An 18,325-nucleotide genomic window follows, 5' to 3' on the forward strand; every position below is an offset into this window, starting at 1 on the left:
GCAAGGAACGCCAAATCGCACGCACAAATCCGGCAGTTATTATGTAAATAACTGACAGTCTTGTTTTCTAAATCCGACCGACGACATCGAATCACCCATTCCTTGGACCTGCGCCAACACCACAAGTTCTTATTAAACTTTTTCGACAATTTCATTTCGCATGCAAAATAATACTCGAATATAAGTTTAGTTTCTTCGATCAGCAATGTAACTCAGAAAAAATATGAAATTACTTACCTCACAGGGTCTTTAGGGAAACTGAAGAAACTCAACTTTGCTTCCGTCATGCCCGCATTGTTTCTGCAGTTAATGACTGAACACCAAGCAAAACCTTTTCTTCTCGTTTTATTTTCCTCTTCCTTCATTTTCCACGTTTCTTTAAAACACTAGCACACTACGTGAAAGCATTGAAAAGTGGAGGAATAAAAAAAAATTGTGCGACAACACTCCACGCCAAGCGCGAATGATAGCAACGATAGCATCCAAACAACAACTCAAGCCACGTTTCCTTATTTAGAACATGGTGAAATGCGCAATGAGCTGATTACCGCCTTCAGCCGTTTTGTCCTCTCTGTATATCCCTACTCTGTGCCTCTACTACTCCTACATCCTGAAGCTTCCTGGTATGCTATGGTATTTGGAGGAGGCGACCGACAGCTTAGGTCATCTGCACCATGAGGGAAGGATAGGTAAGGAAGGGTGGAGAGAAATCCTGCATCAGCATTAGCCTTAATTATTAGCATATTTAGCATTAGTTTGCTCTTAATGGAAGGCTATGATAAATAAAATCAGTGACGAGGGCATGAGAACACAAGATTATCTAATAATTTCCTCAACTCATAAAAATAAACTTTAAATATAATAAATATTCAATAATAACAAAATATGAGATAGAATTGAGTTAGCTTACCCTGAAGCTATCCCATTTAAAGTTATTTGCATAAAGTTGCATAAAAACTCATACCTGAGAATCAGCAGTCAGAATGTAGAATGATAGCCTTAAAAATGTATGCTACAGCATATAACAAAGGGTTGGTCTGCAGTATGTACAGTGGAACCTCGTTAAAGCGAGTACGGGCTATAGCGACACCCCCGCTATAACGAGAGATAGCCGATGCACCATCAATTGACCCTATAATAAGCGTGTTAAAAAATTCGTTTTTACGAGACCCTTTCGGCGTTGGCTCTCGCCATAGCGAGGGTTTCACCGCCGGAAAACTTTCATCAAGACTCCTTAACCTCTGTAACTGCTAGCGATCTGTTAAAAATGAAGTTAATGGAGTGCTCAGTCTCAAATTTATGTGGTAAACTGTCGTTCAATAAATATAATGATTGACAAAACAATGCTTTGCATGATTTTTATTCAGTGCGGCGCTTATAAATTGTTTGAATAGTTAGTCGTTATTTGTGTAAGGAAATTTAGTGATGCAAAAAAACATCGCCTTTCATCTGGATTTATGCTTACGTTTATCGGATAGATGTTTATCTGTCGCCGCACCACTCCTGTTCCTGTATATCTGTTCGCAACAGGTATATTGGCTATTATTTGCTCCACCTCCGGTAAAGCGACAATTCGCTATAGCGAGTGTTTATAAGTGCACCGTGGGGTGTCGTTATATCGAGGTTGCACTGTAGCTAGTTTAGGACAAGATTCTAGTTGAAGCAAATGAGTTCAGCTGTAGCTGCTATAGTTACACGTAACTTCATACAATAATATGAAAGCTTTGGCATGGATACAATTGCTAAAATTCAAGACATTATTATCTTTGTCTGATGATGACGATAGTGAAAAAAGAGAGATTAGATAATCACCTTTACCTTTTTATCATTATCATCGTCATCAGCAAAGATAAAGTGATAAAATTTGAAAATCTAAATGTCTCATGTTTAAGATTACTGTTACTGGTCCAAAAATACTGATAATAAAACAGCCACTTTCAATTCCTCGACACTATGACTCATTTCAAACATGTCACTGGATACGGTGATAATGCACATGAATAGTCAGCAATTTAAAAGGTAACCAAGAATCAAATACCAAAATAAATAATAAAAAGATAACACAGGAGCCAGAAAAAATAGAATTAACTCAAAGAAACTTATATCTTTTAATGACAGAATGATGAAAATATCTGTTAAATGAAAACATATAAGGCATTTGTGAAACAATTAGTCAGTCTATGAACAACAACAATCCAGCATTTGAAAAGCTGGTCTCGTACGTTTTTCTCCTTCGACACATTTCTCATCTCGTTAAATATGGGTGATTTTCATCTATGTAGAACAAATAATTACATATATTCACATAATAACACATAGTTTGTTTAGCACATAAATTATTTAGACATGTTACTCATTTTCTCCAGTGAATAATAATCAAAATATTTCTACAAAACAAGATTTAGCTAAAAATAAAAGAGGTATATAATAATATTAGGACTTTCAAAGTCATAACAAATCTGGAAAATATATTCATGATTTCTTCACATAAAATATGAATAAAATAATGATTAAAAACAAATAGCTGCCCAAATTTTTAGAAAAATAAAGATGCCAAAAGCACTTTCTTTTTAATTTGTAGAGATTGACATTGATGTTGCTTTCACAAAGTTATTGACATTTCTTCAAAATAAGAATAATAGTGATGTTAGAAAATAATATTTGCAGTAGGTAGTTAAATATTATTTATAAAAATTATTAATTATTAATCCAAATGGAAAATAAAAATGGTAATTAACCAGACTAGTTAAAGTTTAACAACTAAAACAACATTTTCAAACAATCATAATATCCAGGGGATGGGTATTAGTATAGGGAATGAATTAGTGATCATATACGTGAAAAAACAAGTGATGTAGAATGAATATGGGTATAAATATACGCAGGACCTTATCCATAGCACATAAAAACTTATTCACAACGTAAAATATCTTCATCCAAGGAACCACAAGAGTTAATATTCAATAATAACAAAATATGAGATAGTATTGAGTAATCTTCTTTGTACCCTTTTATGAATACTATGTAAAGACACTTTTAAACATGATGAAACTTCCAGTCTTGTTTAAACTTCACTGCAAACTGTTCTGGGTAAAAAAACATCCATACAGCACACTCACATAAAACTCATTTCTAATAATGCTGGTTCCTTCACATTCAATGTAGTCCAGTCAAACAAGACAGGTTCTTCTGTAAAGGTGCTGCCTATGGAGTCACAATGTAACTTCAAATTTTTACAGTATTAGTTGCCCAAGTTAAAACCAGCTAAGAACTTTCACACAATAAAAACAACTGTGAAGTGATGTATAAGTTGTAAAGTAGACTGCCCTTCACTAAATATTCTGTAAAAGCTGCAGAAATCACTATGATATTCCTAAAATGCTCCACTAATGACCTGAGCTGCACATGACGAAGTCAAACATGTTCAAATCACTTGATATGACAAAATTTCAAAACACGACCATTAATTAACACACTTTACTTGATTTAGTTCAATTAATCACAATTAAAAAAAAACACATTTCAAGACTTAGCACCCTAAAATAAAATCAGTCTCTCTGTAGCTACTTGCAAAGTCTTAGCAAAGTTAGGTCACTAATTAATGGGATGAATACCATGACCCAATCAATTAGATTTAAAACTCGTCAACTCAAAAGCTGAGAAATATGCACCTCTTTCACAGATGGCTAATTTTATTAATAGAGATGGGGGAAGGAAAATAATTTATGCCACTGAAATTACCATTCAAGTTCGATATTTTCTTAATGAACCAACACTTATCATGCATTCATTATTCATGACAGTCAGGTAAATAGATACTGATTAGTATTTTGATGGCTAAGTTTAATGAGCACAACCATATTTAAAGTGGATGTAGATTGAAACATTGGAAAAACTGACAGTAAAAACTGACTGAAGCACCTTTCCATTGAGGATTGCAGGGCTGCAATGAAGCACCATTTGGAGAAATACTATATCCCACTTAATCCTTGCATTGGTAAAACAAGGTCAGCAGCAAGGTATTCCATTAAAACCTGATATTTTTAGAATTAACAATTATTGTGCACGTGTGACACCATAAATGTATACAAATATTTACAAAACTACTTCTCAAGTATAGACTGTCATCCAAGTATACTAGAAAATCCATCCTGTTTTCGCTATGGAGTCAGAATTAAGATTTCTTGTGTACACAAGAGTTGGACGCCATGCATATTAGACAAAAATGCCTGAAACCATGAACCAACAGGTGGTATATTCACCTATGCATATATATAGGACCAATAACAGCCTCAAAATTGGATGGGTTACTGATGAAACAAAAGACTGCTACCGCAACTGTAGACTCTGACACTTTGATGCAGCACACTCCACAGCCTCAGAGATTTCTGCAAAAACAGGAATGCCTTCTCTAGACGCCAGGTCAAGTAGGTACATGCGGGCACGATTGTAGTCCTTGATTGCTTGAGCAGACAGCTGCAGAAGAAAGTAACCATGCATGAAGGACACAAAAAACCATCAACATATATTAAATGACTTATGCAATACTGCACTATACTATATGGTAGCCATACAGTCATTCCCCAAGTTGATTAACTCTCGATTTCAATACATTTGTATTAGCATAAGTTACAACCGCAAATGTGAATGCGAATCTATTTGCATTCGCAAAGTAAAATGTTCCATCATTTACCTGCTGGCTGAGAAAATATCAAATGACAATATATTTTTTCCATTAATTTTTCTACTATTATACCTTAAGATTGTAAACCTCCAACCCAATTCAAATATCAACTCAGTAAAAGCGATAGCAATAGAAGTGGCTATACTCAATCCATTAAGCTACAGTTTGCTACATTACTCACTTATGAGGTAGGCCTGGAACCGGTATTCCAAAAAGCACGTCCACTGCCACCTTGCATTAATCAAAATCTCTGTAGCATTGTCTGGCCAGAATTATCAACTTATGTAAATTCCCACTTAATTCACTTTGAACTCGACTTGACCATGACTTTAAAGTTGTAAACTCTGACTCAGTTGGAATGTATCCCTTACGCAACTCCGGGGTTGCCTGTATACCATTGAAATATTTGGTGAAGGAGTATTATAGCTGTAATGGGACTTTCAAGCACTCCTAGGGGAGAGGGTATAACGAGCTTGCTTTTTTGGGGTTTGGCTTACTTTTGCTAACACAGGGGAAGTCCAGGGTCTTTTGATTACAAGCTAATACCACCCAACAGGCCCCCATGCAGCTTAAGAATAATAATAAGAATAAAACAATGAATATGTAAACGTACCCTATCATTTCCAATGACACAATCTTCTGGTAGCCTTTGCACACACAGCACCACTTCACACTCAAGGCCAACATAATGCGCTGCCTACAAGGTAAAAGTTACATTTTCTTAGGATTTAATTTGCAAACATTTATTTCTTAACATATTTACTTATTTATTTCCTCACCAAAAATGACAGATAAGCTTTTACATTGGCTGTACTCAATAAAGAACAGCTTAGAGATAACACAATAAATTAATAACAAACAGAAAACAAAATGTTTAAACATAAGAAGGGTGGTTATGAGTTCGACAGAGGTGAATTGTCCAGATGGCATTTCAGGGAGGATCTGAAAATAGTGATAGAGGAAAAGAGGTCCAGCGAAGGATATTTTGAAGCCAGGAAGTTAAACAAGGGAAAAGAGAGCATTGAGGGATGGAAAGACGGAATTGCAGAATGTGAAGCAGAGAGTTATTACATAAGGGGTGAGGAGGAACATGAAAACAGAAAAGAGGGAGAATTTTGCCTGTCAAGAGGGAATATTGAAGATTTTCTGCAGGAAAATCAGATCAGATAAGACACAGCGGTTAGTTATCTTCGAAATCCCGAGAGAGGAAAGGATAGTGTCATGGGCGTAGTATCCGATTGTTGGGATTTGATGGTGGGCTACAACAAGATATGTACGATGAGATAAGGAGTATCAAGCATCTAATGCTTACATGATGCCATTGGCACAAATAAATTCAAGTACAGTTGAGTAACCCAAATCCGCAATTCCCTGATCCGAGAACATCCATAATCTGATATTATGCAATGAATACAGGAGAATGGAGAAGGTGAAGTGAAAAGGATAAGGGATAATTCACCATCATACTTTTGACACGTGATATCAGAATTTAAGATTAACTCACCATGGTCATAGCAGCAACTGCCCTAGTGTTGCACGTAATAACAAATAACAAGCACAGGCACTTTTCCATAGCTGCAGCTTCTAATGGACTGAGTCGCTGACCTGCCCATGCAACACTTTGAGGATCGAACCATGCCAGACCACGCTGCCTGCAAAAAAAATTCATTAATAAAGACTGATTTGTAATGAGCATACCAAAAGTCCTTGGTAAAAGGTTCAGAAAAAATATCATAAAATTGCTATAAAATTTGAACACTCATTATAGCTGATAATAACACATCTGAAGTAGAAAAATAAATTCATTGGAGTCACAAAAATTAATCCTCATATACCCCTGTGAGTTATATCACCCAATTACAACTATGTACTGTGAAATTGACTTATTCTAATGAAAGAGCAAATATGATCATGCACTACTATAAAAGCTTCTGCAAAATGCACTAATAACTATCAGAACATTGCAAATGAGTACTCTATTTTGTATCCATTTTGCTTTCACCCTATGACACCCACTGTCCTACATTTTCTCCCCACAGCGGACTGAATAATAGAGACTAAATCCAGTGGAATACGTACTAACATGCTAATCTTTTAAAGTTACTGGCAATTTACTAAGTCACTAGTAACACTGGAAAATTGAAACTTCTAATTAATTCATTTTCCTCACATGTCCAACTCTTTTTAAAATAGGGCCAAATATGTATTTGAGAAAAACGAAAGTATTTAATATATATGTTTTCATATTAATAAGCATGTCTCACTTACTTCAATATAGGAATGGCAATGTCCTCCCTCCATCTTGAATCCCCACAAGAACCACCGAGATACACATCTATTTGTCTTGATAATTCACCATCATTCCTGGCTAATGTTGTTGAAAGTGTCTGTCCATTCCCACCTAATTCTAAAATGTGATGCTGAGAATCCACAGCTCTTTCTGTTGAATTCAACGTGGTTCCTGCAAAAGACGAAGAAAAAAAGAACTCATTTTAGCATTGCATTTAAAAGAAGTACAAAACAATAAATTAAGATGATTGGATATACATACATAAAAAGAATCACTTTAAGGTAAAGTCCATAATTGCAGGAGTTTTCAAATGTATTCTACTACACTTCTAATCCAATAGTGCTGACTATAGCGCCTTGTTTTTTTCACTTTTTTCTTGGAGAAAGTTTTAATATGTGGCAAAACTCACCAGTCTGTTTTGATGTTACAGACACTTTTTTTTCCAAAATTGATTGAGGCATTATACCAGAATTTTTACCATGAATTTTGATATTTTGGCGTAATAGGACAATATTTTCATCTATTTTTCAGCTGAAATGACCAAAATTTTAGGTAATGAGACATCAATCGGAAGGAATATCTAAGTTTCACGTCTAGTTTTAATGGATAAGTTGACTTGATACAGCGACTCCCAATGTCATCATATGCAGTAGGCAACTAACACCACATGTTAGCATTTATATTTATTTCAGCTATGAACAACCAGCTGAAAGCATTTCCTCCAGTCAGTGCCATACAAATCATGCCAACCAATTGTTGAAATGAGTCATAGGTCTTGGAAAGTTACTTGACTGTTACAATAGTTAATCCTGAAACCTAAGGAAACATGAAATTAGGGGAAAATTGGCAACCCGGCAACTTTCAACGCCCCCATTTTAACGAAAATATCTTATTTAATCCAAAGGTTGCTCACAAGGACCAGTGGCAAAACTATGGGGAGGATGAGGGGATAGATCCCTCCAAAAGCCTAAGAGAAATAAAAAAAATATTTAAAAATATTGCCTAGTTTTCACGTACAATAACTGCATCTACTTAATGCTAAATTTTTAGAGACAAAATGACGTAAAATATATCCCTAGGCATGTGATTTTTTAAAATTTCCCGGAACCCCCTCGTCGACTCGGGGAGGGAGTTGCCACCCCAGGCCATCCCATCCCTCCCAAAACATATTCCTAGTTACGCTATAACCACGGACCATAAATTGGAAACATGCTAAATCAGAAAAATTGAGGATAATAGTGTGGCAATTAATTGGAAAATTATAAATTTAGCATTTTACATTTGTACACAATATTTTAATCAAACACACCATGATAGATAATTTAAACTGATTCAGGCATTACATAGTGGAAGTTTGACTTATTGAAATAATATGAATTAGCACTTTTCCACAATAGCTTTATTTCGTACAATGTGTTTTGGATCATGGAGCCGAAATGCATTGTATGCATTAAAGTTATTGTGGAATAGTGAAAATTCACTATATTTCAATTACACCATTATGGGCTCAAAGGAAGAAAACTCCAGGGCAAGATAATGTTGGAGGGGGTATACTTAGGACAGTGTCTATGAAATATTTTGAGGGAGTTAAAGCCCCATAACCCATGGGCTTGCTAGGGCATTGGTTAAATCCAGGGCACAAAACCCACTTACCTAATCATATCACCATTCATGCATGATCCTCCAAGTGGATGACAGCCACTTTCGAGGAATGCAACATTCACTCACACACAATCACATGGTCAATATGCACAGAATACCTGTATTTCAGCCACACTTTGCCCCTCTCCCATGGATATGAAGGAAGTGCCCACTGAGAACACAAGGTTGAATGGTCAAATAATGTTTCATCGACTTTCAAAAGTTGCCAAAAATTTTTGATCAGGGCAAAATTTTACCACCTTTGGTAAATTTATGGCAAAGAAGAAAAGGGATTGGGACTAAAAAGCTATCTTTACTTGCATTTACTCAAATCTCCATTGCCAAAACAATTCCATCTAGATAAACAACTGAACAAATTGAATATACACATGTTAGTAACTTGCTATCACAAGACTGTGGTTTACATTCCAAACTTATCACACTTTTTCCTTCCATAATGTCATTATAACCAGTAGCTCATTAATACAAAGAATACCAAAATATACAGAACTGTGCCATCAATATCTAAACTTTTATAAATATTCGACTCGGATTCACGACTCAAATCATACTTTCAATTAAATGAGTTGATGTCGTAATAAAATCCTTCTCATATTTAATCTCCTATAAGTTTAGACTGGAAACGGGTTGAGGGTCTAATACAAACAAGAATTTGATCAAATCTCAATTTTTTTGGGATTCAATCAAATCTTCCTATCTCACACACTCCCACTGGCTGTAGGTGAATGATGGGAATATGACAGGAGATATCAGAACAACAGCTATAAAAATAATACATCAAGAATAAATGAGGGAATAATTTTCCATTACAGGAAAAGAGGTTCAGTTTGAAAATGGATACAAGTAAAAGGTCTTTTAGCATCCTGGATTTTTTTCTGGGGTGGGGGACAAGGGTCTGACAAGCAAACGGTCTTCTCATTATTGGGATAAAGAACAACATGCAACAATTGCTGCACAAAATTTACTTTTTATTTTAATATAAAAGTTAATAGGTAACATGAAAATACAGTAGATTCCGCTTAATGGGTCCACCGGTTACTTAGGGCAGCCACTTAATTGGGGCCGATCTTGAAGAACAGAACCCAAATAGAGGAATATCCCAGAGTATTCTCCGCTTAATTGGGACATCATGCCGCTTTATTGGGCCATGAGTCGGCGACATAGACTCTATACTCGCGACCAAATTAACATTTTTTGTTTTCGGAATACTATTTTTTTCCCTTTTTGATTTACTCTTGTTTTCCCAAATGTTCCTATTCTTGCCCTATTTTGAAAGCTCTTGTTGTTATATTATCCCCAAGAGGATAGGACTTTTCTTTAACACGTTCGCGGCTATCGTGAAATTTGCTGTTTCTTCCCCGTGGGCGTCAATTTTCGTAAAAATTAAATCGATCCAATCATGTTAAAATTAATGCACACTTCTTTGGTATAGTTGAAAATGATGAATTGCAATAAATTTTGGAAAACCTATGCACCGATATTTAGTAATTAATTAATCCCTTTTTGCGTATGCAACCACGCATTACACGTTTTATTTTCTTCTGTATTTATTTATTGTCGCCTAAAATAACTTCAAAACGTACAAAATGGAAACAATGAAATAATTTATACACTTACTATTATTATAAGCCCAGAATGCAATATTTAGCTATTAATTAATCCCCTTTTGCATATGCAACAACGTATTACACGTTTTATTTTCTTCGATATTTATTTACTGTCACATAAATACCTTCAAAATGAACAAATAAGACGTGCTTTTAGGTATGAAAACAATGAAATAATTTATTTACCCTTCTTATAAGCCCAGAATGGAATAATTTAGTTATAAGTATCGGAAAAAATTCGGTATTTCATAGTTTTTTTGCAACTGTTTCGAATTTATCTTCTGAGCCTTCATTACCCTCTTTCTATTTCGCTGTGATGCCTTGCTTCGGTTTTATTGCTTTGGGAACAAAATGCAGCGGGAGGAAATCATACATCTCGTTCCTGCTGTCATTGTTAGAGGTTCTATGCTTTCAGAAAGTCGCGAAAATGTTTATCCCCAAAAGTACCGGGAAAACCTCTACCTTTGTGACGCTGGCGACCAACCGCTCAGTCCGTAGCACCCGATACGAAACAATGGCTTTCCCTTTCTCTCGCCTTTCGGGGTGGACGTTCCATGGGATTTCGTAGACTCAAGACGGGCCTAACCGCACTTGTCCGGCGCTTAGAAAAGGCTAGGGCTGACGATATTCCGCACCCAACCTCACGCCTCCTAGGAGAGGGGTGGTGGTTGGGGCGGAACCTTTGAATCTATTATTTCCATAATCTGCGGATAAGAAACCAAATTATTATTGGCATAGGTGAAGCTTTGCTTACAATTTTATTGCAGGCAGACCCACTCGTGGGTTCAGTTATTATCGTAAGCTTACCCACAATTTGGTGTTGCAAGTAACCCTTAGGAGGCTAATCCGACAGTTTCGTTTTTGAATAATCTTGTGCGGCATCGCTTCTCACATAGTGGCCTTATCGCAACAACGCAATCCACACGTCGAGTTTCAAATTAGTCGAGCCGAGCGGAAGGCCTTACATGTACAATGGTGACAAAATTTTCCTTGCAGTGAGAGAAGAACTTTCAGTCTTGGCTAATAAACGAGTGCCACTGGATATACGAGTCCATTTTCCTTGTCTTTTTGTGGAGCAGTGATTTTTGTGTTATTAGTGGCAAAGAAAAATTAGAGGAGATGGCTTACTCAGATGCATATCAATTTAGTTCTGACTCCGATGATTCATACATTCCATCCGATTTCGAAGGAGACAGTGAATCTTCATATTCAAAGGACAAAATTGGAGAAGATTCACCTGAAGAGGAAGAGCATGCCGCGTTATCAAGCTCCGATGAATGGGGAGACTGCATCAATCGTACAGATGGTACCTTGGAGAGGTCGATTACATTTTAGGCAGTACCTGCCTGGAAAGTCTCATAAATATGGAATAAAATGCTACAAACTGTGTAGCCCTGACTCATTCACGCATAGTTTGCAAGTGTACTCTAGGAAAAGTGAAGTGCCAAACACGATGGAGAAGGTTGGACATGGTCACAAAGTTGTATTGCAACTGATGGAGGGACTTTTTGATGCTGAGCGGACATTGTGCATTGATCATTTTTAGACAAGTATGGGCCTAGCTGAAGACCTTTTGGGTAGGGAGACCTATGTTTGTGGCACTCTGCGGGCGAATCGGAAAGGTAATCCACCAGAGGTTCGTCAAAAAAAGTTGAAAAGGGGGGAAATTATTGCAAGGCAAAGTGGAAAAGGTGTTAGAATGATGAAATGGCAGGAAAAAGACCACTTATGATAATATCCCCTAATCCCGACCTTGGTGAGATTTTGCAACCAATCACGTCGAAATCTAAGCGAGGGGAAATAATGAAACCAAAAGCCATCATAGTCTACAATAGCGCGAAAAAGGAGGTAGACATTTCCGACCAAATGTCTGCTTATTATAGTTGCATCAGACGATCTCTCAAGTGGTATAAGAGACTGGCATTAGAACTGCTTCTTGGGACATGGATGGTGAATTCATAGGTTTTATATAATAATTATGGCCAAAATAAAAAAATGGAAATGCTAATTTTTGAGAGAAAGTTATTGATGGATTATTGAAAGAAGATGTCGTCTTTAGCGATGTGGCTGGGGGAGGTGTTTCAGCTTAAAAGAAGTGAAAGTCCTTGCACAACCTAAGTAAATATGAAGGTACTGCGAGGATAGGTAGGAAGAGATGCCTCAATTGGTACGAGAGAATACGTAAAGAAAAGGGAACGAAAGAGGCAAGCGAGAGGGCAAAAAAAGTGAACACATTTTGTGAGGAATGTGATGGACAGTGTCCATTGGACACCCTACAATATGCTTGGATTTTTTCAACAAAATTCACCATTGACATTGTCAAAGAAAATAAGTGAATATATTGAAAATAATGTAAATAAGTGATTATATTGAAAATAGTTTGAAATTATATTTGAGATTCGTTAAGTTTTCGCTGTGCTCATTTGTATTCCCCATTTAGAAAATTGTTTCTATTGACCCAATTAGGATAACCAAACTGAAAATGACATCTATTATAGTTTTGAAATGTTTTCTCCATTTTTGTTTTCGATCTAAATAATTTTTCCGGTGTGTGCTACCCTCTAAATATCTACGGAAGTGGAACATCTTCGATACGTGAAAGCCATGTAATTGAAACGGTGAGTGTAGTAGTATTTCAACGTGTAATCAAGGAAGGTAATCGTCCTTCTTGTAGGTCCATCTTACAGTCTTATGGAAAACGAAAAAAGCATTTCTAGCGATGCATAATGCAACGTAAATAGTAGGAATATTTTAGTTAACCTATCTTCATCGTAAAATGTGAATAGAGCAAAACCAACTTGATTTATATTTCGATATACTTTTGATAGACGATGCAAAACATAAAATTTACGTCTAGAGATTGCTGTGTCATAGAAAATAATGGCTCAATAACGAATCAACTATATGTAGCTCTCGTCTACCTTCAATATGACTGCAATATTCTTTACTTTCTTTTATTATTGAATAAGCTTCATAATACTGCCTGTGGAATTGATATGAATGAGAACTTCGTACGTAACACAGCTAGAATTTTTTAAAACGCCTATAATCGACGGATAGGCAACCCGCAATGCAAGAATTACGTATTTCATAAAATTATGGAAGTTGATTACCGATGATCGAGTTCATAAGAATATCTTTCCGATTAGTTAAACTAAAATTGAAAATATTTCACGCACAAATGCAAATACAACATCAAATACTGAATCTTTACATCATTGCCCGCCATTTTACTTGCTACCTTTCTCTAGGCAAAAAGTTCGGTTTGGCATCAGTAAAAAGTTTACTAAAAACACCTTCATGGGCGATGAAGAACGTAATAAGTCCGTCCTCATGGGCGTACGTGGCCAGAAGCTCCTTTAATTCGCATGGGAAACGTGACCACCGGTGGGTCATGCCGCCCATACAGCTTAGAAACGCATGAACCACCGGTGGGTCATGCCGCCCACGGGGATAGACCAGCCATGACCCACCGGTGGGTCATGCCGCCCTGAACGTGTTAATAGGACTGAGTAAAAGACATTCATTCGGAATCGCCCGAGGCTGCGAAAAATATTTTTAACTAAATTGTTATAATTCTTAAAAATGATAATAATTTAACTAAACTCGCTGATTTATTAATCAAAGTAATGGTTGAATAAACTTAGGCTGCATTATAAACCTTCTTTAGTCTTCTTTCTGCCATTTCAAAGTTTTTTTATGCCAATATACAAGAGACTTCGCCTAATTGGGGCAGCCGCTTAATTGGGGCAAAGTGCACAAGTCCCGATAAGTCCCAATTAACCGGAATCTACTGTATTGATACGTTAAATACATAATAACAAAATTTTTCTAAAATTTTTCTTTTAGACAGATTATATTTTTCATTATAAACTCGCGATAAATAGCAGATAAATCGGGACGCATTATTTTCGTCTTTGCTTGGAATGCTTTCAGTCACCTAAATGTTCCGACTTTCCTGTCATACCATCTCGGTTCGCTACCGCCTTTTTTCATTTCACTTGGGATATAACTTCTGATATCTAAATGTACGCGTGAAAGAAACGCTTAAGAAGTAATCTCTACATATAGCTCTATTACTAATTAGAAAAAGCAAAATAAACATAATGATAATGGGACTTTATCAAAAATATTGTCTATTTTTTAAGCGCCTGGGGGAGAGGGGGGCACATGCCCTCAAGTCCCGCCTGTAAATCCGCCTACATAGAGTAACATTGAGATTTGATAGGATCAATAAAGTAAAACAGATGAAAGAAAACAACACACCTTCTGAATGCTCCTCAGTGTCTTTGGACGGTTTCATTTCTTCAGTTCTCTTCTCTCTATCAGAATTAGCCTTGCTATCACTAGACTGTGCTATACAGTCTAAATGGCCCCTGGCTTTGAATTCCGCCACAATTGCACAAAACTGCTCAAAGTTAACTCGTAAGGCACTCTCATTCGTCAAATTTACACACAACATCCGAGGCACTAGTTGTTGCCGCCGTTTTGGCTGCTTTGGTTCACCATCCATGCAGTGATGATTGTTCTCTATTGAGCCATCAGCAGCTTCACTTTCTCGTCCAAGTATCCCTGAAAATTCCATTACAATTTAGGCATGACAATAATAAAGGTTAATAAAACAAAGGAACACACTGGGTGATAAAGGAAAAGCCACTTATAAGGTGTACAGTGAGTCCGTATTTAACACCTCCCCATTCAATGACCGTTACCCAACTTTTACTATCTTTACTCATGAAATGCAACTAATGCTTGGGGAATACATTGGAAAATTTTCGATGCATAGAAGAAAACTCAATGAGATTATTTCTTATTGCAAAAATTTATGATTAATGAAAATATATTCCTACCAGGGGTGCAGCCAGGAATTAAGGCTGGGGGGGTTTTAGATCCCCCCAGTAGTAGTACGGAATACCTGCTAGATGCTGGGGCCCTCCTCCAGAAAAAGTTCAACATAAATGGTTCAAAATGGTGAGTTTTACGGCTTTCTGAGGGATATTTTATCAATCCTTACACTCTTCTATAAGTAATATAAATCCAATTAATAGAAATGGATTTAACTTAAACATTTCTCTGAGCTCTGAGGGGGGTGTTTTATCCCCCAAAATGTGATAATCATGTGCTGGTCAGTCAGCTGGATGACACAAATCAAATGTATACAAAATGAAAATTACTATTGCAGATTAAAGCTAAAAATCAATTTCAATATTTACCTGATGCCACAATTAGGAGTTCATCTGGATGAAGGGTTCTACCAGACAACGATTGGAAGGCAAGACATACCTGAGGTAACAAAATACAGAATTATAAAAGCGACCCTTAACAAATGAAGTAAAAACAAATATTCATGCACACAAATAAAAATTTTCTGGAAATTCAATTTTAACTATAAATAAAAAGGAAATGTTTAAATCACATTTTTCGGGCCACATTAGACACAACATAAATGTTTAATAGCCTCCTAAAAATAATTTTTGCTCACCAAATACACTGAAAATATTTTAACATTTCTTTGGGATTTCCTTGAATGCCTTTTTCGACGTATATCCCATGATTCTCCAGGTATTTGTCATAGTGTGTCACAAGTTTTTGTACACCCCCTTCATAGACTGTTACCACCAGTGTAGTCTTCCATGAGGTAATATGTTCTCCCAGCTCTTGCTGTACCGCTGACCGCCAAGAAAAGACTTCAGATGCAGAGACAAGTGAAAATCGCCTGGAGCAAGGTTGGGGCTGTATGGAGGATGGTCAAAAAAATTCCAGTCAAAGGCCCTGTTGGAGTCTTTTTGTCACATTCGCAGTGTGCGGTCAGGCATTGTTGTGAATGAAAACCATGCCTTTCATGAGCATTTCTCGGTGCTGGTTCTGTATTGCGGGGCACAGTTTCTCCATTGTCTCGCAATAAACATTTTTATTGATTGGTTCACTTAGCGCCGAAAAGTCCATCAGTAAAAGTCAGCAGTACAACAGTGTCTAAGAGCTGAAAGACAAAGTTACCTCATGGAAGATTACACTGGCGGCAATATTCTATGAAGAGTTACAAAAACCTGTGCCATGCTATGACAAATGCCTGGAAAATCACGAGATCTACATCTAAAAATCGTGTAAGACTGGTAGAGTTTTGTGCAATAAATCTCTTGGTAGTATCTGTGCTTGTTCTTTTTTTATTTCGAAAGGGAACTTACTTTATGGACGTACTTCGTATTATATGAATGAGAGTAGAGAAGGAGGTTGGCAATATCTTACTTTGCCTTACTAGGGGGAGGGGTTATGAAAGAAAAAGGCAAAAAAATGACATACCATAATACTCAAATGGCCCCTTACAATCAAAATTTTTTTAATTTAGGACACCCACTACATACATATACTTCAAGTTAATTTTTTTTTCAAAACACTGCTATTAGGCAAAGGATATTGATCATTAATATATCATAGTTAGGATGCTGAGCTATTGCAAGATATTACAATTAGAAAGGCACACATTTGTGTGCGTACACTTTCATACCACTAACATGATATCCAATTAATCATAATCACTCTCACCTCCATGAGACTCAATTTTCCAGTTTTCCCAGTATCAAGGTCATCGAAAGTCTCCCTTAATTTCCTGAAGAAAGAGATGGAATAATTCAATAAATTGCAAGGGTATGGATTTATTTTCTTTATGTTTTTTCTTTTATATACGTACAGCGTGAAGAAATATTGTGCAATAAAACTTTAACCCTGTATAGTTGATGCCAGTTGGAACCAAAATTACTACTGATGGATAAGTTCAACAGATTCAGGCTTCAATTGGTGGAAGTTAGACATATTTAAGTAAATGAAAGATCGTAGCACTTTTCCACAAGAATTTTTAATGCGTACAACGCGTTTCAGCTCACTGAGCCATGGTCTTATACCAGATGATAGCTCAGTGAGCCGAAACGCGTTGTACGCATTAAAATTCTTGTGGAAAAGTGCTACGATCTTTCATTTACTTAAATTACTACTGATGATTCGGTCGAAAATGCACCATTTTTAAACAACAGAAACTTTGCACCAAGCACTATGATTGACCGCAAGTTTTCCCTGTTGCCATGCCACCACTGAGCTGATGAGCTGCCTTGAATACATAGCGATCTCTGGTAGGGAAAGCATTCAAGATCACAAGTTGTCCAGAGCATCCGGCAACAGGGCAAATGCCAATCAGCTAGCTTGATGCAAAGTTTCTGTAGTTTAAAAATGGTGGGTTTTCGACTTAAACATCATTGGTTATTTTGGTTTCAACTGGCATCAGCCATTTAGGATTAAAATTTCGTGACACAATTTTTCTCCACCCCCTCCATATTACCGTATATATCTCCGAATCCCCCCTCCTAATTTTGAGGCTTCAGTTTTGGGAAAAAAAAAAAAAAAATGTGTTTCAATATAGTCCCCCCCCCCCTTTACTTTTACCACAGGCGTTTTTGGAAAAAAAAGGGGGGACTATATTCAGACACATACGGTATCTTTCCCCCAAAACACCTGATACATGATGTTGGGTTTAGGGGATTAAATAGCACTAATCCTACACATTAAATACTTCAGCCTGAGGATAGTTAAATCCCATATTAACCTCAGGGCTGGATTTTGATGAAAAATATGCCCTGGGCTCTTCCTCTTATGAGGCACTATCACCTCCCATTTTTAAGTTTGCAAATTACACAATAGATTATAAAATATATCACTGCTGAGACATAAATCGATATGTTAAATAAAAGTTGATGTGATTGGTGCAAAACTTTATAAAAAAAATGAGGCACAGTTATTTAGTGTTCACTGTTTTTAGAATACATAGTGTAGATTTAATTTTGCAAACAATTTGAAAACAGGCCCTACTTGATCTTGAGGCCTGGTAAGCCTGTAGGAAAATCTAGCCCTGATTAAGCCACAGGCATTTCATTAACCCACGGGAGGGGGAACAATTACTTTTCCAGGACAAGTTAACCATGCGAGGAATTTTGCTAGGGGACATTCACAGTTTTTAACTGGAAACATAATGAAGATACACCTTTGTATGTTCCACAAGAGTTTTTAATACCGACCCAGGTTTCGGCCGCGAAC

The 18,325-nt window shown here is 36.6% G+C and overlaps 2 protein-coding genes across 4 annotated transcripts in view; both read right to left on the reverse strand.

Moving 5' to 3' along the window:
• LOC124165444 overlaps window positions 1–1,050 on the reverse strand; it is a 30,156-nt gene extending 29,106 nt beyond the window's left edge. The window contains exon 1 of the mRNA XM_046542873.1: window positions 965–1,050. The gene's annotated coding sequence lies outside the window, so the exon portion shown is untranslated. The remainder of the gene's footprint in view (window positions 1–964) is intronic.
• A 1,039-nt stretch (window positions 1,051–2,089) lies between these two features.
• LOC124165067 overlaps window positions 2,090–18,325 on the reverse strand; it is a 231,315-nt gene continuing 215,079 nt past the window's right edge. For 2 of the 3 annotated variants that reach the window (XM_046542322.1, XM_046542321.1), the window contains exons 9-15: window positions 16,787–16,850; window positions 15,457–15,526; window positions 14,510–14,815; window positions 6,953–7,145; window positions 6,189–6,336; window positions 5,298–5,381; window positions 2,090–4,476 (exon numbers count right to left, since the gene is read on the reverse strand). In XM_046542322.1, the coding sequence (XP_046398278.1) occupies window positions 4,330–4,476; window positions 5,298–5,381; window positions 6,189–6,336; window positions 6,953–7,145; window positions 14,510–14,815; window positions 15,457–15,526; window positions 16,787–16,850 (1,012 nt within the window). In that variant the 3' untranslated portion in view covers window positions 2,090–4,329. The remainder of the gene's footprint in view (window positions 4,477–5,297; window positions 5,382–6,188; window positions 6,337–6,952; window positions 7,146–14,509; window positions 14,816–15,456; window positions 15,527–16,786; window positions 16,851–18,325) is intronic. The other variant, XM_046542323.1, reaches the window with a different exon arrangement.

This window comes from Ischnura elegans, chromosome 9 (assembly GCF_921293095.1).
Source record: "Ischnura elegans chromosome 9, ioIscEleg1.1, whole genome shotgun sequence".
In the NCBI taxonomy this organism is placed as follows: Eukaryota; Metazoa; Arthropoda; class Insecta; order Odonata; family Coenagrionidae; genus Ischnura; species Ischnura elegans.